This window comes from Colletes latitarsis, chromosome 2, assembly GCF_051014445.1.
Source record: "Colletes latitarsis isolate SP2378_abdomen chromosome 2, iyColLati1, whole genome shotgun sequence".
Taxonomy (NCBI): Eukaryota; Metazoa; Arthropoda; class Insecta; order Hymenoptera; family Colletidae; genus Colletes; species Colletes latitarsis.
The window spans coordinates 29,298,733-29,319,904 of NC_135135.1; the positions used below are offsets into that span (position 1 = coordinate 29,298,733).

Here is a 21,172-nt window from a genome sequence, read left to right on the forward strand (position 1 = left end):
TTCAATTTATAGAAATGTATTCAAATTTATCTTGGTTTCCTTATTACTAATTAAATATATTTGTCTCTTCGCCTGCTTGAATCACGCATATATATCCACATATATCCTATTTGTATTTCTACTACATCCTAGAATGATCATTATCTCTAAAAGACAGTGCATATGATTTCCATTGAACGATAGTGATCTTTTTCACCTTTTTCCTTCAGCGTCCTTTTCACTCTCATCCATGAACCATGTCTCGTTCAAGGATGGGATAAGTCTTTTAAAACCTTTAAAGTTTTTAAAAGTTTGAATTTCTTGCTGTTTCAGGACATTTTCTCATGATGCACGGTTCGATATCCCAACTTTCTCAATAGCTCCAGATTTGTAGCGTTTAGGCAATACGTATCGTCACCAATTGAACTCTAGTCTGTATCGAAGCAGAGTCAAATAAGGATTTTATTGTCTTCGTAAGAGTTGTACAGATGATTTAAAATTTCTTTTTAAAGGTAGCTCGAAACTCGGGTTTCGACAATTGAGAAAGCAACGAATTCAGATGGAACTCGATATATCTCGACCAGCAGAATCAAATTATAGGATTATAAAAAGAACTTAATTTTTATTGGAAAAACTATATTATACAAATAAACAGTTTTGTTTGGTAATCTTTGACTTCTTCCATTATCTCTTAGAATCTTTTTCTCAATCTTACAAGAGCAACTAGGTGTCGCCATAAGTCTGTCGATAAAGAAGGCGAGTATTAGGTTGTCCCAAACGGTTTACATTTGGTATCCCTTTCGTACCTACGATTTCTTTTATACAAGAATACTAGTATGCGAGACATATAAATGTATAATAATAAATAAATATGAAATATTACTTAGTACTACTTCGTATACGTATACGTATTGTTTTCTTTTTGGCGTACCTACTTCTGTATCCATTTCCCGCCAATTTTCATTATTAACGTAAATCTACGTTCAATTTTAGAAATAACTGTATATAAAGAAAGTAATTGAAAAATAGAATAATACACAATAAACAAATAATAGTATATTTAGTAACATTATGTGGCTTAGATTTGTTCCTAGCAACTAACCGTAGCGAAAAAAGTGAGGTTATTGTATTTATATATAATATTATAATATTTATAGATAATTGTATTTATCGACTCACGCCAAACACATTTAAAAAAGAGATTGATGACCCTCTAATAAAAAGTTCAAAGATCTTACTATGTATTATCAAATATCATTACCATCGTTACAGCCTTATTTATACGTATAACATTTCTTCGAGACATTAACCGTGTTCAACATAATTTTCTTTAAGTAAAGGTAACGTAATTGTATAAAGAAATAGCAAAAAATTTACAAAGAAATGCAAAATAAAATTTGCTCAAACAAAATAATTAATGCACGACATTATTTTTAGTAATTTTATTTTAATCATAATTTGATACGATGAAAATAGTTCGTTTTTATTAAATATAGTATTGTACATACTCTAACGCTGTTTATGCACACACACCAAATAGCAAAAAATGTAATTAAATGGAATCTTTTATACAAAATCATTTTTACACGGCAAATGTATTGTGCACGATTCGGTTTCGATTTTGTCGGTGTGTGTGCAAACAGCCTAAAGATTGTATTATAAATATAGTCTTTATCTTTACTTTAATATAATTATTACTAAACAAAACAAATTAGTATTTTATTATACAAAGTACATTCTGCTATCAAGAAACCAATATATTTTATTGAAAGACTATGTTATTATTACTTACCATATACATACATTTATCAATACTCTTTAAATAATATAATGAATTGTAGAGTTATGAATAGAAAGAAGCACGATAAAAATTTTACTGAAATACCATGGATACCATCAGTCAAATTGGGACAGGAACCATCAGAATTATTACTATGTCCACAAATGGTAAAAAGACAAAAATTTTTAAGAGACCATTCTTGGACAAAGATGACTTCAAAGAAATATTCGTACAGATATACAAAATTGCCAGATGATATTGGAAGTACATTTACATCAACAATGTACCAACTTAACAAAAGACATTCAACAAAACAAAGAATGCTTCTGAAAAAGAGTTCTACTTTCAAACAGAAACTTGATTATCCACCTTTGGAATATTATAAAAATTACAAAGATAATATACAACTTAAAGCTATAAAAGAGAATGTGCATTTTTCACCAAGCAATGTTGTTAGTTTGAAAGATTTAGGAGATGGTACATGGTTGTGGAAAAAAGTTCAAAAACAAGTTAATGAAAGGTTCAAAAGAGTTGGAAAGATTAAGAAATTGAATAAAGCTATGCAAGAAAGCAAGGTAATACACTTTTAGTACTCGTAGAAACAGAATCTAAAGAAAATATTCTACGTAAACTATTATTACAAGTAACAGAAACAGAGAAAAGTAACAAAGATATATACAACTTTAATGATTTTAAGGTACAAGTTTAATAAAAAATTGTACACATTTCTTGTTCAGTGAATGATCATAATAACTAGTATATTCAAAACAATAAAATAGGCTGGAAGGCCATTGTGCTGGATCTTAATATTCATAAGGACCCTAATGTTCTTTAGCAAAATTTCATCTGGATTTCTTAAAATGTATTCTTTATATTATTATACGAAATGTAAATTACAGGCATTGCAGCAAATTGAAGCAGAAATTCCAATGTCAATTGAGGAACAAAGGGATGCTCTTTTGAAAGTAATTAATGAAAAGCAAAACCAACTAATTACCAGAGAAAGTAATGAGATTCTTTGTTTAAGTAGTGACGGTATTGCCGACTATGAATTAAGTAGTTACGATACTAGCCATTTTAAAGAAGCGAAAAAACGTATTACCGGTGAATTACGAAAACGAGAAGAGTGAGTTTGCAAAGCATCGCATGTTACTTTTAAAACACGTGTAGTAGATACTAATATTCATTTCCAGTTTCGACGAACAATTAGAACACCTGGAGTTGGAAATTATTGAGATATATAAACAAGTCCTTCGGTTTTCTATACGCGATTGTATTCTTCTGGATGTTGATGAACGAAAAAGATTGCTTATAGAAAAATCGTTTACAGAATACCCGGTTTTAATTATACGCGCTCCTCTTCCTTGGCATCAATCTAAACTGTTGGCACAGAATTTTATGCAACATAACCTATTTATTGGCAACGCGATCTTGAGAGATATTCAAAATTTATATTTCTTCAAGTAAGTTATACACTATTATGCCAATTATTTCTAAGAAACTATTTATTAACCTTTGGAATTTAAAAAACATTTTTGCGACGATGAAGATACTCGTTCAACGAGGATCTGTGATCTGTGATCGACTGCCGTCGCTTCGACTATATTCAATGTTTGAAACGTACAATACACAAGTACTAATAAAATTTGCCCAATTCTGCTATTTAATCACTTAAGCCAGTCAGCTAGGGATTAATTGTAGGATTAGCATTTTACAGTAAACAAGACGGGTTTCAATAAAAATATATGCAATGAATGACCGTCAATTTTGAGTCTTTCTCTTCGTGAACTTCCTTTTCGTTAAAAGGTACGAAAAAAGTACGAAAGTAATTCATTTTTCAGATATCAAGATACAATGATACTCAGCATTCAAGATATCGGTGAACTTCCTATCTCAGCGTTTCAAATAGAATCTAAAATAAATTTGTTATGCGATAAAGCAAAAAATAAACTTATCAACGAATGGTTGGCTGATATTGCTGAAATTTTTCTGGAAAAAAATTATGCTTGGTCTTGCCTCGTCGAGGAGCACTATAACGCATCTACGACGTTGATCGAAAGATACTTTTTAAGTGTAAATACTCTTATATCTAGACAATTACGAATGATTGTAATGAAAACGCTAAATCATATCAGAGACTTTTTTATGGAATATAGTAGCGGGAATAATTTCGAGGGTAATTACAAAGATCTTATGTTCTTCAAGTAAGTTATTTCTCTCATTTGGCCGGAAGTATTGCTAGTATTATTCACTACTAGTGTATTTTAGATTACCTCTTATAACAATAATCGTTGAACCAGAGATTGGTACGCCGTATCTACATTGTAAACCGAATATTTCGGAAATACGTACAACAATTTCGCGATGCATCGATAAAATAATTACAGTTGCAACGATAATTCCGAGAATCGAGACTATTTTATTCCCTGAACTGAACAAGGAGGATTTCTTGTTTTCTGTGTCACGACACGAAGAAGAGGCGAGTACAATATTATTACGAATTTCGTGTATATCTATACAGGGTGTTCGGCCACCCCTGGGAAAAATTTTAATGGGAGATTCTAGAGGCCAAAATAAGACGAAAATCAAGAATACCAATTTGTTGATGGTGGCTTCGTTAAGAAGTTATTAACGTTTAAAGTTCCGCCAGTACTGAATTTTTTTCTCGAAAGTGGGTAGGATTTCGGGAGTATGTCTGTTGACCAAAAATGCTTGCAATTGACCCCTGCAATCAAAAATAATTTTTTTAGAACGATTTGAAATTTTTTAATTTTGTCGAAAAATTCCACACCTTCTCGAATTTTTTTCTCGTAACTGGGTAGGATTTCGGGGATATATCTATTCATCAAAAATGATTATAATCGACCCTTGCAATCGAAAATAATTTTTTTAGAACGATTTGAAAAATTTTTTTTTTGGCCTCTAGAATCCCCCATTAAAATTTTTCCCAGGGGTGGCCGAACACCCTATATACAGTGAGTCACAGTCAAAATCGTATAGCAGACTCTTTCTGCATCGGGAATCCCCAAAAACAAATGAAAATCTTGCAACAGGAGAATATTATTTGCACTATAAATGTATTATTTAATAAATGTTACAGATTTCACAGATAATCACTGATATTCTAAATGTTATTAGTACTCATACTATGGGCCCACAAATTTATTTAAAGTGTTATGAAAATTTATCATACATCGTAGACGGACAAGCTAAACAAAGTTTAGACAAATTTTTTATGTCAGAACCAATACCGCTTCTACACGAATTTGAACAAAAAATAAAGGACTACGATAATCTTAGAAAAAATATTTCCATATTTCGTAATAAGGTAATTGCGTAAACAAAAATTGCTTAGGTACTTTGCAATAATATATTGTTCGTAATAATTGATTTTAGGTTCCTTTGAATATGATAGAAATCGATTGTACACTTGTAAACGATACAATAAGACAAATCCTTTATGAACTTCGTAGCCAAATCTGTGATTTCTTCGCGAACGAGTTACGGTCCAATAATCGTGATTTATGCTCAAACTTCGACACGATAGCGGAGAACATATCAAAAATGCCAGAAAAAACGGAAGACGTTGTCGAATTGTATAACTATTTATGCGAAAGTCGAGATTCGACCATGTTTAATATGAGAAGGCAATTGGCGCGTTCTATAGAGCTATTGTTGTTCCTTTTCGATTACGAACCGCCGACAAACGAGGATATTCATTTGAATTCTCGTACCATTACGTGGCCGAAAGAAATGGAAACCGTTATGGAATTAGCCCATACCAGATTAAATATGAGAAAAGAATTCCTGGAGGAAGTGCTGCGTATAAAGAAAGATAATTTCGAACAAAAGATAGAAAACATGCAGTCGGCGATCGATCAATTTAAGAAAAAAGATCCACCGGTGTTGACGATCGAAGTGATGGAGGAAGCAACGAAAGAAGTCGAGCATCTTTCTAAAGGAATGGAGGAAATTAGGAAGGAAGCCGAAGAGATAAACGTAGAAGAATCTCTGTTAGATATAGAATTAAGTCCGTATTTACCATTGCCCACGATGTCCGCTATGGTTAATACGTTGGATGATGTTTGGCATACGGCGTTAGATTTTCATATAAATTACGAAAAATGGTACTACGGTCCGTTTTCGGGTCTCGACGCGGATGCAATTCACGAGACAACCGAAAACATTTGGCGAACATTGTACAGATTTTCGCGCGTACTGACCGATGTTCCGGGCGCGAGGCGAATCGTAGATACGGTTCGCGGAAAAGTAGAAAAATTTAGGCAGCTTGTACCGGTCTTGCAAATCATATGCACGCCCGGATTGCAAAAACGGCATTGGGAACAAATCAGTAAAATAGTTAACGTGGAGATAGTACCTACGGACACTAGCAACCTTTCCGACATGATAGCATTTGGTTTACCGGTTCATATAAGCAAACTCGAAGAAGTGACGTCCGCCGCTGTAAAAGAACACGCTCTCCAGCAAAACTTACTGAAGATGAAGGAAGAATGGTCCGAAATCGTGTTTGAATTAACGCCGTATCGCGAGACAGGCGTTTTCATTTTAACAGCCGTGGATGATATTCAAGTGTTGCTGGACGATCATACTTTAAAAGCTCAGACTATGCGAAGTTCGCCTTTCGTAAAGGCTTTCGATTCGGAAATGCAAGAATGGGAGGACAAGTTACTTTTGATGCAGGACATTATCGATCAATGGCTGACTTGCCAATCGACGTGGATGTACTTGGAACCGATTTTCAGCAGCGAGGATATTATGCGCCAAATGCCAACCGAGGCACAGAATTTTCGAAGGATGGACAAGATTTGGCGTGGCATCATGACGTACGTTGCTAACAACAGACGAGTACTCGATGCTACTGCTATGCCAAAGATGCTGCAAGAATTTCAACTCTGTAACACGTTATTAGACGTAATACAGAAAGGCTTGAACGATTATCTGGAGAAGAAACGCCTGTTCTTTCCAAGATTCTTCTTCCTGTCGAATGACGAACTCTTGGAAATACTGTCGGAAACCAAAGACCCTCAAAGGGTGCAGCCACATTTGAAAAAATGCTTCGAAGGTATAAGCAAGCTACGATTTACCAGCGAAGAAGAGATTATCGGAATGATATCGGATCAAGAGGAATACGTTCCCCTCAGCGGAAAGATCTATCCAGCCGACGCCAAGGGCATGGTCGAGAAATGGTTGAGTCAAGTCGAGAAACTTATGGTGACTTCTCTTCGCGATATCGCCGAGGACAGCATAATTGCGTATTTCAGCACTGTTAGAGAGGAATGGATATTCTCTTGGCCTAGTCAAATAGTCATTTGTGGTAGTCAGACACATTGGACTAGCGAGGTTTGCGAGTCGTTCGAAGATCATTCTACTTCGGAGTATTTGGAGAAATGCAATACACAAATAGAGAATGCTGTCGCTCTGGTGAGAGGTAAATTAGACTCGGGTATAAGAATAACGATAAACGCTTTGATCGTAATGGACGTGCACGGGCGCGATGTGGTGCGATTGCTCATCGACAAAAATGTGACCAACGTTATGGATTTTGATTGGATATCGCAACTAAGATATTATTGGTTGGATAATAGTATTACCGTGTCGATTATTACAACCAATGTAGCGTATGCTTTTGAATACCTTGGAAATACACAGAGATTGGTAATAACACCATTGACCGATCGGTGCTACAGAACCTTAATGGGCGCGTTGAAACTAAATTTTGGCGGCTCTCCTGAAGGTCCAGCCGGAACCGGCAAAACGGAAACTGCAAAAGATCTCGCGAAAGCCGTTGCCAAGCATTGCGTGGTTTTTAACTGTTCGGACGGTCTCGATTACCTAGCAATGGGTAAATTCTTTAAAGGTCTCGCGCAATCCGGAGCCTGGTCTTGTTTCGACGAGTTCAACAGAATCGAATTGGAGGTACTTTCGGTAATTGCACAGCAAATTCTATCCATACAAATGGCTATAAGCATGAAGTCAGAGAAATTCCTGTTCGAAGGTACAGAGATCAAATTGAACCCTACGTGTTATATTATTATAACGATGAATCCCGGTTATGCCGGTCGTCAAGAGCTTCCTGACAATCTGAAAGTCTTGTTCCGTTCTGTGGCGATGATGGTGCCAGATTACGCCATGATAGGAGAGATTACTTTGTATTCCCTTGGTTTCATAGACGCCAAGAACCTCGCGGAGAAAATAGTTCACACGTACAAATTGTGTTCCGAGCAATTGAGCTCGCAGAATCACTACGATTACGGTATGCGAGCTGTAAAGACCGTGCTCGTTGCCGCTGGAAATTTAAAATTAAAATATCCGACTCAAGACGAGTCTATGCTGGTCCTTCGAGCAATCATCGACGTGAATCTCCCGAAATTCTTGTCGCAGGACGTTCCGCTTTTCATTGGGATCTACACGGATCTTTTTCCTGGCGTTGATCTGCCACAGACGGATCGCGACGAACTGGTGGATCTATTAAAGATTATTTTAGGAAAACGAAATCTGATAGCCACGGCTTGGTATGTGGAGAAAATAGTTCAAATATACGAGATGCTGTTGGTGCGCCACGGATTGATGATCGTGGGGCACACGTTGAGCGGAAAAACGAAAGCGTATCAAGTTCTAGCAGATGCTCTGGGAGATCTAGCTGGCAAAAGACGAGCCGTTTTGAGAGAGTTTCAAACTGTTTACAAGATAATCAATCCAAAAGCTATTACTCTGGATCAACTTTACGGTAGCTTCAACCCGGTGTCTCACGAATGGAGCGATGGCGTTTTGGCTAATATTTTTCGAGAATTCGCGCAATCTTTCTCGGTAGATCGTAAATGGATTATATTCGATGGCCCTATCGACGCTGTATGGATCGAGAGCATGAATACGGTGCTCGACGACAATAAGAAACTTTGTCTGATGTCGGGAGAAATTATATCAATGTCGAACAAAATGAATATGATATTCGAGCCGGCTGACTTGGACCACGCGTCGCCAGCTACTGTCAGTAGATGCGGAATGATTTACATGGAGCCGTCTCAACTAGGCTGGAATCCATTTTTCGAATCGTATAAAAAATATCTTAGAGACAAGTTACTCTTCGAGCAATACGAACTTGTTACAGAGCTGATAGACTGGTTAATAGAACCAATTTTATTTTTTATGAGACTCTATTGTAAAACATTTATAGAAATGTCAGACCTTCATATGTTTCTGGTAAGTAACGGTATACAAGTGTTAATTAATAGACGATGAAAATCTTGATTAATCGTTTTTTTTTAAACTTGTTATTTCAGTCTTTTACCAAACTTTTCACCTCTATGTTAGACGGAGAGACGCAAGTTAGTACAGTCTGGCTTCAATGCATTCTGTTGTTCAGTATAGTTTGGGGAATGTGTTCCACATTAGCGAGCGAGAGCAGAAAGGCTTTCGATGTTTATCTAAGAAAATTATTACTCGGTAACGTAGACGAACATCCCAAACCGAAAGCATTTAAATTGACAAAGCAACAACTCTTTCCTGAGAAGGGGACAGTTTTCGAGTGGATATATGACAAAAGAAACAATGGTTGTTGGATATCTTGGATGGATACAACGCTGCAGGTATTATTTAGCAGTTTAAAAAATATTGCACCGAAGCGGGGCTTTATGATTTATATTTCAACGAATCGAATAAATCGCAATAATACCATAACAAAAGTTTGATATTTATTTCTATATAGATAAGCTTATTAACCGACAGAAAATCTAGTCGACTAATTATACCAACGACCGAAGTAATGATCCAGCATTTTTTTTTGACGAGTCTACTTCACAGAACAATACCTGTTTTATTCGTGGGACCCACCGGCACCGGAAAATCTGTTGTTATTTTGGATTATTTGGAATCTTTGGACAGAGAGAAATACATCGAAAATGTTATAAACTTCAGTGCTTGTACCACTGCCTCTCAAACGCAAGAAATGGTCATGTCGAAATTAGATCGTAGAAGAAAGGGTGTTTACGGTCCACCGATGGGGAAGAAATGTATACTTTTTGTTGACGATTTAAGCGTTCCACAGAAAGAGATCTACGGGGCTCAGCCGCCGATAGAACTTATTCGTCAATGGATAGATCATGGACATTGGTTCGACGTAAACGATACGTCGATTATACACTTGGTGGACATGTTTTTAATTTCTGCTATGTTACCACCCGGAGGAAGTTCGAATGTGGTTACGCCTAGATTGATTCGACATATGCATGTAATTGGCATCGATTTGTTCGAGGAAACGACAATGACGCAAATTTTCTCCGCGATTCTTGAATCGCACTTTGCAAAAGGATTTCTCCCGGAAGTCTCGAGACTCGGAAAAATGGTCGTTCAAGCCACCATGGAGGTATATTTTGCTGCTATCAAAAATTTTCTGCCCACCCCAGCGAAAAGTCATTATACCTTTAATTTGCGCGATTTTAATCGAGTCATTAAAGGTATACTTCTGGTACCGGCCTCCAGAATGCCGGATCCGGACAAATTAATCAGACTCTGGATACACGAAGTGTACAGAGTGTTCCACGATAGATTGGTGAACGACGATGATCAAGAAGTTTTGTTTAAAATGGTTCAGTACACGTGTTACAATCAATTGCGGCAACCATTGGAAAAAGTACTCGCTAGATTCTTGAAGGAGGATGAGAAAGAAATCAACAGCTCTCATATTCGTGATCTTTTCTTTGGCAACTATATCGAGCCCGATGCTGATCCAAAAATATACGACGAGGTGACAAATTTAGAAGACTTGAGAAACAAAATGGATTATTATTTAATGGAGTATAATATGCTTTCAAAGACGACGATGTCTTTGGTTCTGTTCAGATACGCTATCGAACATATTTCTCGTATTTCACGAATACTATTACAAGAAAGTGGACACGCACTTTTGGTAGGAATGGGCGGTTCGGGTAGAAGCTCTTGCGCCAGATTAGCAACTAGTATGTGCGAATATATGATTCATGAAATTGAAATGACAAGAACCTATGGATTTACCGAATGGCGAGAAGATATGAAGAATTTGTTATTGCGCGTGGGTTGCCAGGGAAAATCCACTGTTTTCCTTTTCGGAGATCATCAGATAAAGCAAGAAACTTTCGTAGAAGATATAAATATGATTTTGAACACTGCTGACATACCAAATTTATACAACACGGAAGAGATGGCTGAGATTTTGGATAAAATGACAAATCTGATTCGCGAAACTGTTGGAAAAAGGGCCGAAACCACACCGATGATACTTTATAGCTTATTTCTCGAAACAGTGGTAAAGAATTTACACCTAATTCTAACTATGTCGCCGATAGGAAACGCGTTTAGAAATCGTTTGAGGATGTTTCCGTCTCTAATAAACTGTTGCACCATCGATTGGTACACTGTTTGGCCGGAAGATGCTTTAGAAAAGGTAGCACGAACATCGTTACAAAATTTAAACATCGATCCGAATTTACGAGAAAAGTGTGTCCAGGTTTCCAAAGGATTCCATACGAGTATCTTTTTGGCCAGCGAAGATTACTATAAGACCCAAAATAGGAGGTATTATACCACGCCAACCAGTTTCCTACAACTAATCAAATTGTTGTGTAAATTGTACGATCAGAAAATTGATGAGATTACTTTGCAGCAAAATCGATACGAAACAGGCCTGGAGAAATTAGATTTCGCGGCTGGAGAGATAGCAGTTATGAAAGAAGAATTGCAAGCGTTGCAACCGAAATTGTTGGCGCAATCCGAATTGAGTAACAAACTGATGATCAAGATAGAACAAGATACGATTAATATAGAAGCAAGAAAGGAAGTTGTCGCTGCTGAAGAAGCTCTGGCGAACGAAGCAGCTGCTGCTGCACAGGCTATAAAAGACGACTGTGAAAGCGACTTGGCGGAAGCTACGCCCGCGTTAGAAGCCGCCTTGGCCGCTCTGGACACCTTGAAACCAGCGGACATCACTATCGTTAGGTCTATGAAAAGTCCACCGGCTGGCGTGAGACTGGTAATGGAAGCTGTTTGCGTTTTAAAAGGAGTAAAGCCTGAGAAAGTCCAAGATCCAGCAACCGGACAGGTCACGGAAGATTATTGGCCAGCTTCCATAAGGGTCCTTGGCGATATGAAGTTTCTCGACAGCTTGAGGAACTTCGATAAAGACAACATACCTGCGGCTTACATAAAAAGAATTCGTGAGAAATTTATAAACGATAGAAGCTTTCAGCCCGAGGCCATTAAGAAAGTTTCCACCGCGTGCGAGGGTCTCTGCAAGTGGGTACGAGCCATAGAAGTTTACGATCGAGTGATCAAGGTTGTCAAACCGAAGCAAGCGATGCTCGCGGAAGCAGAGGCCGCTCTTGCCGCGCAGATGGAAGCATTAAACGCTAAACGGGCCCTCCTTCAAGAAGTCACGCAGAAATTGCAAACGCTTAACGACGAATTCGCCGAATGCATGAGAGAGAAGAAGAAACTCGAAGATCAGATTGCCTATTGCATGCAGAAGCTCGAAAGGGCTGAGAAGCTACTAGGTGGTTTGAGCGGAGAAAAGAATAGATGGAGCAATACAGCCGTTACGTTAGGGGAGAGTCTTTATAATGTTATTGGAGACGTTTTACTGTCTTCGGGCGTGGTTGCTTATTTGGGAGCTTTCACGATAGAATATAGAAACAGTTTGATCGAGAAATGGCATTCCTCTTGCGTAGAGGCTGCAATTCCCTGCGGATCAAAGTTCACTTTGATCGATGTTTTAGGAAGACAAGTGGAAATTAGAGCATGGACGATTCATGGTTTACCAGCTGACAATTACTCCGTGGAAAATGGTATTATTGTTAAGAATTCCGATCGATGGCCACTCATGATCGATCCGCAAAACCAGGCGAACAAGTGGGTAAAAAATATGGAAAGAGAAAATAAGTTGGTTGTCATTAAGCTATCCGATCCGAATTACGTGAAGATAGTGGAAACTGCTATACAACTAGCTACGCCCGTTTTGTTGGAAAATATTTTAGAAGAGATAGATGCGATATTAGAACCTGTGCTTCTTAAAAATGTTTATAAGGAACGTGGCATTTTGTACATGAAATTTGGAGAAAACGTTATCGAATACAATCCCGAGTTTCGATTTTATATTACAACACGCTTAAGAAATCCGCATTATTTACCGGAGGTGGTAGTCAAAGTGAGTTTGTTGAACTTTATGATTACTCCCCAAGGACTCGAAGATCAGTTATTAGGTATTGTTGTTGCCAAAGAGCTACCTGTTCTCGAAGAGCGAAAAAATCAATTGATAGTCGAAGGTGCGAACAACAGAAAGACACTTGAGGAAATCGAGGACAAAATTTTAGAGATTCTATCTACCTCAGAAGGTAATATTCTCGAGGATGAAACGGCGATAACGATATTATCGACTTCAAAGATAATATCGGAAGATATTCAAGCAAAACAAAAAATAGCTGCCAAAACAGCGATAGAAATCGACCACGCCCGTAACGGATACACGCCTGTTTCGGGACACGGTTCTGTTCTTTTCTTTTGTATCTCGGAGCTGACAAATATCGATCCTATGTATCAATATTCTCTAGTATGGTTCATCCATCTTTATATAATGGCTATAGCCAACAGCGAACAGACTAAAAATTTAACGAATCGGATAAAAAGTTTGAACGAATATTTCACCGCCAGTATTTACAAAAACGTATGCCGTTCTTTGTTCGAGAAAGATAAACTAATATTTTCCTTCATTTTGTGCATTGGTTTGTTGCGCGCCGCCGAAAAAGTAGACGAAGATCTCTGGACGTTTTTATTAACGGGTGGTGTAGCTTTAGAAAATCCATATCCTAATCCCGACTCGTCTTGGTTGACGGATAGATCTTGGTCCGACGTAGTTAAAGCTTCGAACTTACGTGGATTGGAAAAATTGAAGGAATCTTTTCAGACGCGCACGCCGCAGTGGAAGACCTATTATGACTTGTCAGATCCTCAAGACAACCCTTTCCCGCAACCATTTCACGAGGAAACCGAAGGTCTAAGAAAATTAGTAATACTAAGGTGTATAAGGCCGGATAAAATTGTGGTCGCTGTACGGATGTTTATTATACATCACATTGGCAAATTTTTCGTCGAACCTCCAACGTTCGACCTTCAAGCATCTTATAACGATTCTAGCAACGTAACGCCTCTCATTTTTATCCTTTCCCCCGGATCCGATCCGATGGCAGGATTAATAAGATTCGCGGAAAATTATGGTATATCCAAAAAGAATCTAATGACCATATCGCTTGGACAAGGACAAGGTCCGATAGCGGCACACATGATCAATGTAGGATTACAAAGCGGCGAGTGGGTGGTACTTCAGAATTGTCATTTGGCAATTTCTTGGATGAAAGAACTAGACAGAATTTGCGATGAAATAATTATACCCGAAACTACGCATCCTAAATTTCGATTATGGTTGACCAGTTATCCGTCGCAGGACTTTCCAATTTCTGTTCTGCAAAATGGAGTTAAGATGACCAACGAGCCACCAAAGGGATTAAAAAATAATTTATTGCGAAGCTATCTCAATGATCCAATATCGGATAAAAAGTTTTATAATAGCTGTAATAAGATATTTGAATGGAGAAACCTACTTTTCGCTTTATGTTTCTTTCACGCAGTCGTTCAAGAAAGACGGAATTTTGGACCATTAGGATGGAACATACCTTATGAATTTAATGAATCAGACCTACGCATTAGTATTTTACAATTACAGGTAACATCGGGTAATATTTTTGTTCTTTGTATAGAAATTATGCAGGTTTTGCTCTCTAAATTAAATATAATCTGTAAAAGGGTTAATTTATAGTGTGTTAGACCACCCCTGGGAAATATTGTAATGGGAGATTCTAGAGACCAAAATAGGTTGAAAATCAAGAATACCAATTTGTTAATGGTGGCTTCGTTAAGAAGTTATTAACGTTTAAAGTTCCGCCAGTACTGAATTTTTTTCTCGAAAGTGGGTAGGATTTCGAGGGTATGTATAATGACCAAAAATGATTGTAATTGACCCCTGCAACCAAAAATAATTTTTTTAAAATGATTTGAAATTTTTTAATTTAGTTTTTTAATAACTTTTTAACGAAGCCTCAATCGAGAAATTTATTATTTTGGCTTCTAGAATCCCCCATTATAATTTTTCCCAAGGGTGGCCGAACACCCTGTATATACGTCACTCGTAGAAAAATTCTTTCCATAAAATAACTTATGACATGAATATTTTCTATTTCACTTTTTAATTTCCTTAGCTTTTCTTAAATGATTATGACGAAGTACCTTTCGACGCGCTTCTCTATATAACGGGCGAATGCAATTATGGTGGTCGTGTAACCGACGATAAAGACAGACGTTTGTTAAATTCATTGCTTCAACAATATTATAATCCTGAAATTATCACTAACCAAGAGTAAGTTTCATTATTATCTTAGTACATTCGTAAGATATTATATACACTAAGTACCAAAATTAAACAAGGTACAGAGGAGTACCTTTGCTCATTTTAAGACAAAACCTCTACTTTTTTTTATCCTGAATTGAATTTTTCGAAGACGCTTTTATACTCTGATGAAGAACGAGAAAATGAAGATGGCCCTTTCCTCCAAAAATTTTCCGAATTTAAACGACTCCATGGAGTTTAATACATTTTGTTCGCGATTCGTTTTACAATGAGCTTAAAATGAGAAGCCTCCCTTTACAATGACCTCTTAAAAGTTGTTGTACGATGTTTTATTACCGAGTTATCGTACTTTGAATGGAAAGTGTGCCGTTAGATAATCCTAACGCTGATAACATGCTTTCCAAAAAATTTAATTATCGTATATTCTTTGATATAGGTACTGTTTTTCACCAAGTTGTATGTATCGTATGCCACCGACTACAGATTATCAAGGATGCTTAGACTATATTCGCAGCTTGCCAATGGATCAGCCACCAGAAGTTTATGGTTTACACGAGAACGCAGATATAACGAAAGATAATCAAGAATCAACGTACTTACTTGAAGGTGCTCTATTGACCCAACCACAGATCACTGGAGTAGGAGTCGAAAGAGACGTCGATGAAATAGTTTTTAATTTATGTAATGATATTTTATCGAAAATGCGATTAGAATTCAACGTTTTGGAAGTATCGAAGAAGTATCCGGTACTGTATATGAACAGCATGAACACGGTTCTTCGACAAGAGATCATTCGATACAATAAGCTCATTCGCGTAATTAAAGACACTTTAGCAAATGTACAAAAAGCTATCAAGGGTTTGGTTCTAATGTCTTCTGAATTAGAAGAAGTCTCTACGAGCATCAGTATTGGGAAAGTACCTGAAGCTTGGCACAAGAACTCGTATCCCTCGTTGAAACCGTTAGGAAGCTACGTTAATGATTTACTGGACAGATTAGCGTTTTTCCAAGATTGGATTGACAACGATGCACCAACTGTCTTTTGGATATCCGGCTTCTTTTTTACGCAGTCTTTTCTTACGGGTGTTTTGCAAAACTATGCGCGGAAACAAAGGATTCCAATTGACAAATTAGATTTTGAATTCGAAATAACTACATTCGAAAGCAACGTGGACACTGCCCCGTCCCATGGAGTCTATGTGAAAGTAATTTTTATATTACGATCTCTTTTCATAAAACAAAATTATACAGTGATGCTTGTTATCCAATTCCCTTGCATTAATTTATTTGTGACAAGTCTACTATCTTAAAAATTTCAGGGTTTATTTTTAGAAGGCGCGCGATGGAATAAAGAGCTAAAACGACTCGATGAATCGAAACCTAAAATAATGTTCGATATTCTGCCTGTAATTTGGCTGCAACCTGGTATAAAAGCTACATTCGTTGCTAAACTCGTGTACTATTGTCCCGTGTACAAGACAAGCGCAAGACGCGGTGTTTTGGCAACCACTGGTCATTCCTCCAACTTTGTCTTATACATTTTGCTTCCAACGCACATTGATCCATCCCATTGGATAAAAAGAGGAACAGCAGCCTTATGTCAACTAAACGATTAAACTATCGTGATATACTCGCACAAACTTGCAAGAATCCTGTAAAGGACAGGTTTCCTGTGTTGACTAGGTATTATAGTTACGTTACAAATTATGATCGTGGTTTTTTAATCAACAATTCTTCGATATATTTCTCAATAGTCTTCAAGTTTTCCCTGTAAAACTATTTATTAATCGGAGAAAAAATATTTTTCCGACAGAGTGATGGGAAATACAGTAATGAAATTTCGTCTTGTTCAAATTTTATTTATACATGATACTAATATGAAATACTTTATAAAATGATACATACATAGTATTTAATCTCTTACGCACGTATGCTTTGCGTTCTATGTATAATCTACAATATAAACAACATTTGTAGAAAATTTTCTTTCGTAGAAAATGATTCTAACTTCGTTTTTTTTTTTTACATAGGATTCTATTGCTGTGAAGCATTTCATCACTATTTGTTCATTTCTGTATTTTAGTTAAAAATATATGTGTGATTAGAAAAATACTATGGAACGTCGAACACAAAAACCATTCAAACTGTTCTTGCTTAAACTATCGAATTTAGAATGTACAGTATGTTTTTAATCTCTTGCATTTGAGCATTCTTCTTTGGTTCACCGGACAGTATTAATGTTTGCTGCTCGAAAAAAAAAATTCTATCCGTCAAACGTATTTCCTACTCTTTTTCGATCCGTTTCTAGTTGTTGTACAGATGTAATTATTTATTAATTGAATTTTGTTATGTTTGTCTTACGCGTATCAAAATTTATTATCAAAACACAATAATATACATTTACAATTTCAGACATACAACTAGATGCTTGTCTAAACAAAGGAGAATGCGGTCGTATATTATTTTTCGTGTTTTCTATATTATGCATTAAAATTTTTCTTAAAAAATTAATTCTGTTGCTTTCTACACGAACGTATCAAAGTAACGCTTTTCTTAAATAATACAATTTTGTTCAACATTGCATTGCATTCGTATCTTTTATAGACTTGTCTATAATATCTATCTTATAGACTTATAATATAATACGTCAACTCTTGTTTGCGATCATGTTTTGGTGACATATTTTGAGACATTAAAGAAACCTGTTAACGCTTCCGCGTAAATAAACAACTTAAAATACGACTTTCCCAAAAAAAGATATAAAAAGATATCTTTTCTATAACTACGCGAATTTTCCGTCTTAAGTTCTTAATCGTTGCACGCCAAACATACGTAATATTCGGTAATATTGCGATATTATAATTCTATTATAATACAAGAACAAATATGTGATTTAGTGAATATAATTAATTTGGCAATTTCGATTGCTTCTTTCGTTATTTAATTACACATATGTACAGTAATAGCAGTTTCATCGTTTTAAATAGTATTACTTTTAGTATCTCTCAGTTCTCGAGTAATTATGTTTATATTTCATGAATTATCTTTAAATCTCATCATAAATTTGCTCTGCTTATTCTGTAACAAGCGTTGGATCGTCTTCCGACGGTACATCGATTTTTTCTTTTCTAGTCACATATTCAACATAACAAAATGCAGCCGTTCCGACAGAGATCGTTACCGTCAATATGAGAAGTTGTATATGAAGGTTCACGTTGCTGCTGTAAGCAAAACTTACGGCAGCTGCGACCGATTGGCAAAATTTGAATAATGCAAAAGCCGAAGCGCTCCTTTGTACAAAAAGTGATCCTAGCAATGTGTAAACTTGAGTATTGAAGCATGCATCGCCAAAACCTAAAGCAAGACTTCCGGCCATCGCTAAAACCGGCGAAGGAGTGATAAATCCTACGTTGTTGGTGTCCTGGAACGGTGAATCGTTTGGTAAATTTAAACAAATAGTAATAAAGGCGAATAAATGTGTGCAAAACCCTACAATCACGACCGACCATGCGCCACAAAAATGAGACACCTTGGATGCAAATATACCAAAAAGAGCTCCGCCAAATACTTCTCCGATTCCAATAAAAATACCAGAAAGACCAACTAAGCTTTTCCTCGATGTACCAATCGCTTTGGTAAACCCGATACTCGACGAGTAGACCCCCGAGTAAAATGTTAATACTAGACCAGTGTACACGAATGTCAAAGATAACAAAAGCATTTTCGATGTAAGGAAGAGATCAAATGCATCAGTGAGGGCATGCCAAGCAGCTAAAAATGGTTTCTCTCTTGTAGATTCCGGCATTCGAAGTTCTTTATCGGCACTGGAAACACCTTCAGCTTCGCCCAATACCAGCCTCTGAGATACTCTCCTTAAACCAGCTAGAACGCACGTGCCTACAACTGCTAACCCAGTAAGTACACTGAAGACGATTCTTCTCGTTGAGGCATTAATTTTAGATTCCGTAAACATAAAATAGATGAAAAGGTTGCCAAAGAACATCGAGGTCTGAAAAATCGCCCAAAATATTCCCGCATTTCTGGACATTGTCTCGGAGTCGCTATTCTCGGTTAAGTATTGGCCGTGTCCTGTCCATATTAATGCGGCTCCAAGACCCAGAATGCACGATGCACTATAGAGTAAGACATTTTGTGGCCAGAGGAAAGATCCTATGAAAAAGACGTAACAGCAAGCGCCGGTAATGATAGCACCCCGTGGCCCTGTCACGGAGATGTACGATGGAGCTAACCAGTTACAAGTGGCAAAGACGGCATAAACTATTGCTAAGCTAGTGTACGCCTCAACGGTGAAATTTGGATCTTCCGTCTTAATACTTTGCAGCACGGTTTTCTGCACAGAAAATAAATCCGATGTAATATGATGTTCCGATAAAACTTATTACTTTATGTTTCTAAACCTTTTGCTGAAAAATGCTAGTATTTACATCCTATATAAATGAACCATCACTTGTAAAGGGTATAATAATACACCTGTAAATTATACTCAATTTAGAACATTTATTTTTTCATTCGGTAGAGAAGATAAAATGATTCTGGTTTCATTTTTACCAATAACTTATAAATATTTTTCATTTATTGATTGACTATTAACTCATAGCACCTGTTGTTGAAATATTCGTATATCACTTTTATATTCAACTAATGCATTACTAAAATATATACAATTAACTTTTTTTATAACACAACATACTTTGGTCATAGTTTATTATGTTTGTCTAGTTTTGATTTTAAAAATTGATTTAAAATATTTTTATATACTGTGTTTTTCAACACAAAGATAAAAATAAACTTTGGTACTTTTTGGTCCCAGATTTTAATGACCAAACTTTGTCATTGTGTTATATAAACATGTCGTTTAGAGCCTTATTCATAAGTTATAATAGAAATATGAAATAATAATGAAATAATAATGCCACAATACAATGTAAAAATATACATGTTTATGTCTAATCTATCTTTGTAATACTATTATATTAGTATTACTAAAAATACTACTAATAAGTTGGTGCACTCCAAAATGCCTTAAATATGAGTTTGAATCAATTCTGAAAAGTTGAACTTCCAAGTTGTCTACTGTGAACATTGATCTACAAAAAAGAAAACAATTTGGTCGAGTGAATTCAAAGTTTGACTGAACTCTATTTAAGCCTCTGATCTCAATCATTTTTTCTTTTATTAAAAAAAATGATTTTTCTTGTTGCATCTCTTTTACAACAATTTAAGAATAGATTTTAATGATACCGTCGAATATTGGTATATTCTCACATTGTATCACAGTATTACTAGGAATGATTTTAATGGCATTATATAGATAAGTAAAAAACTTCATAAATTGGTAAAGAATGTTAAACCTCTATATTCTAAATATTTATAATAAAATGCGATACTTTTTAAAATATCGTTAAAATTAAATTCAATATTTTTCGGTTTTCTACTTATCTGTGAAATTATCGATATCTGTGTGTAACGCTTCGCGTAAATCCTTTGTCAAGAACATATGATAGATTTGCTCTTGCTCTCACCTCAATATTGCCCATCGTCTGAAATGCTGTAAATATCAACATGAAGCCCAAACTTAACATCAACACATTTACAAAATTTCTATCTATTGTCATGATGATCACGTTAAATAAAATATTTTAACGAAAAAAACAAACAAAAGAATGTTAGAAAGTTGTTCTTCACACCCACGTTTAAATGCACTACGCAAACTCGTGTTTTCAATAAACAGATGGTAACTAAACAAGATAAAGAGAAAACTTAAACGATGACACAGAGTACTTATCAAAGCATAGATGTCAGGTAGCAGACCGGTACCAAACTGCCATTGGTCAGATTATTAAATTACTCATACTACTTTCACAAGCTAAAGCCAGCTCCACACATTGGGTTATTTAAGAAATATTGTACGTAATAACATGGAAATGATTTGACTGATAAAATGT

The 21,172-nt window shown here is 36.2% G+C and overlaps 2 protein-coding genes across 2 annotated transcripts; one reads left to right on the forward strand and one right to left on the reverse strand.

Moving 5' to 3' along the window:
* The first annotated feature begins 1,824 nt into the window (after positions 1 to 1,824).
* On the forward strand, positions 1,825 to 16,834 carry Dnah3 (dynein heavy chain 3, axonemal). The gene is made up of 12 exons (XM_076779889.1): positions 1,825 to 2,334; positions 2,659 to 2,885; positions 2,953 to 3,222; positions 3,601 to 3,963; positions 4,028 to 4,238; positions 4,860 to 5,087; positions 5,156 to 8,980; positions 9,061 to 9,366; positions 9,486 to 14,525; positions 15,058 to 15,215; positions 15,643 to 16,411; positions 16,526 to 16,834. The coding sequence occupies exons 1-12, from the start codon at positions 1,825 to 1,827 to the stop codon at positions 16,820 to 16,822; spliced, it is 12,204 nt and encodes a 4,067-aa protein (XP_076636004.1). The 3' UTR covers positions 16,823 to 16,834.
* Positions 16,835 to 17,073: 239 nt separating this feature from the next.
* LOC143351573 (UNC93-like protein MFSD11) lies at positions 17,074 to 21,170 on the reverse strand. Its single transcript, XM_076783253.1, has 2 exons — positions 20,750 to 21,170; positions 17,074 to 19,557 (listed from the first exon to the last, which is right to left on the reverse strand). The coding sequence occupies exons 1-2, from the start codon at positions 20,840 to 20,842 to the stop codon at positions 18,280 to 18,282; spliced, it is 1,371 nt and encodes a 456-aa protein (XP_076639368.1). The 5' UTR covers positions 20,843 to 21,170; the 3' UTR covers positions 17,074 to 18,279.
* Positions 21,171 to 21,172: the final 2 nt, after the last annotated feature.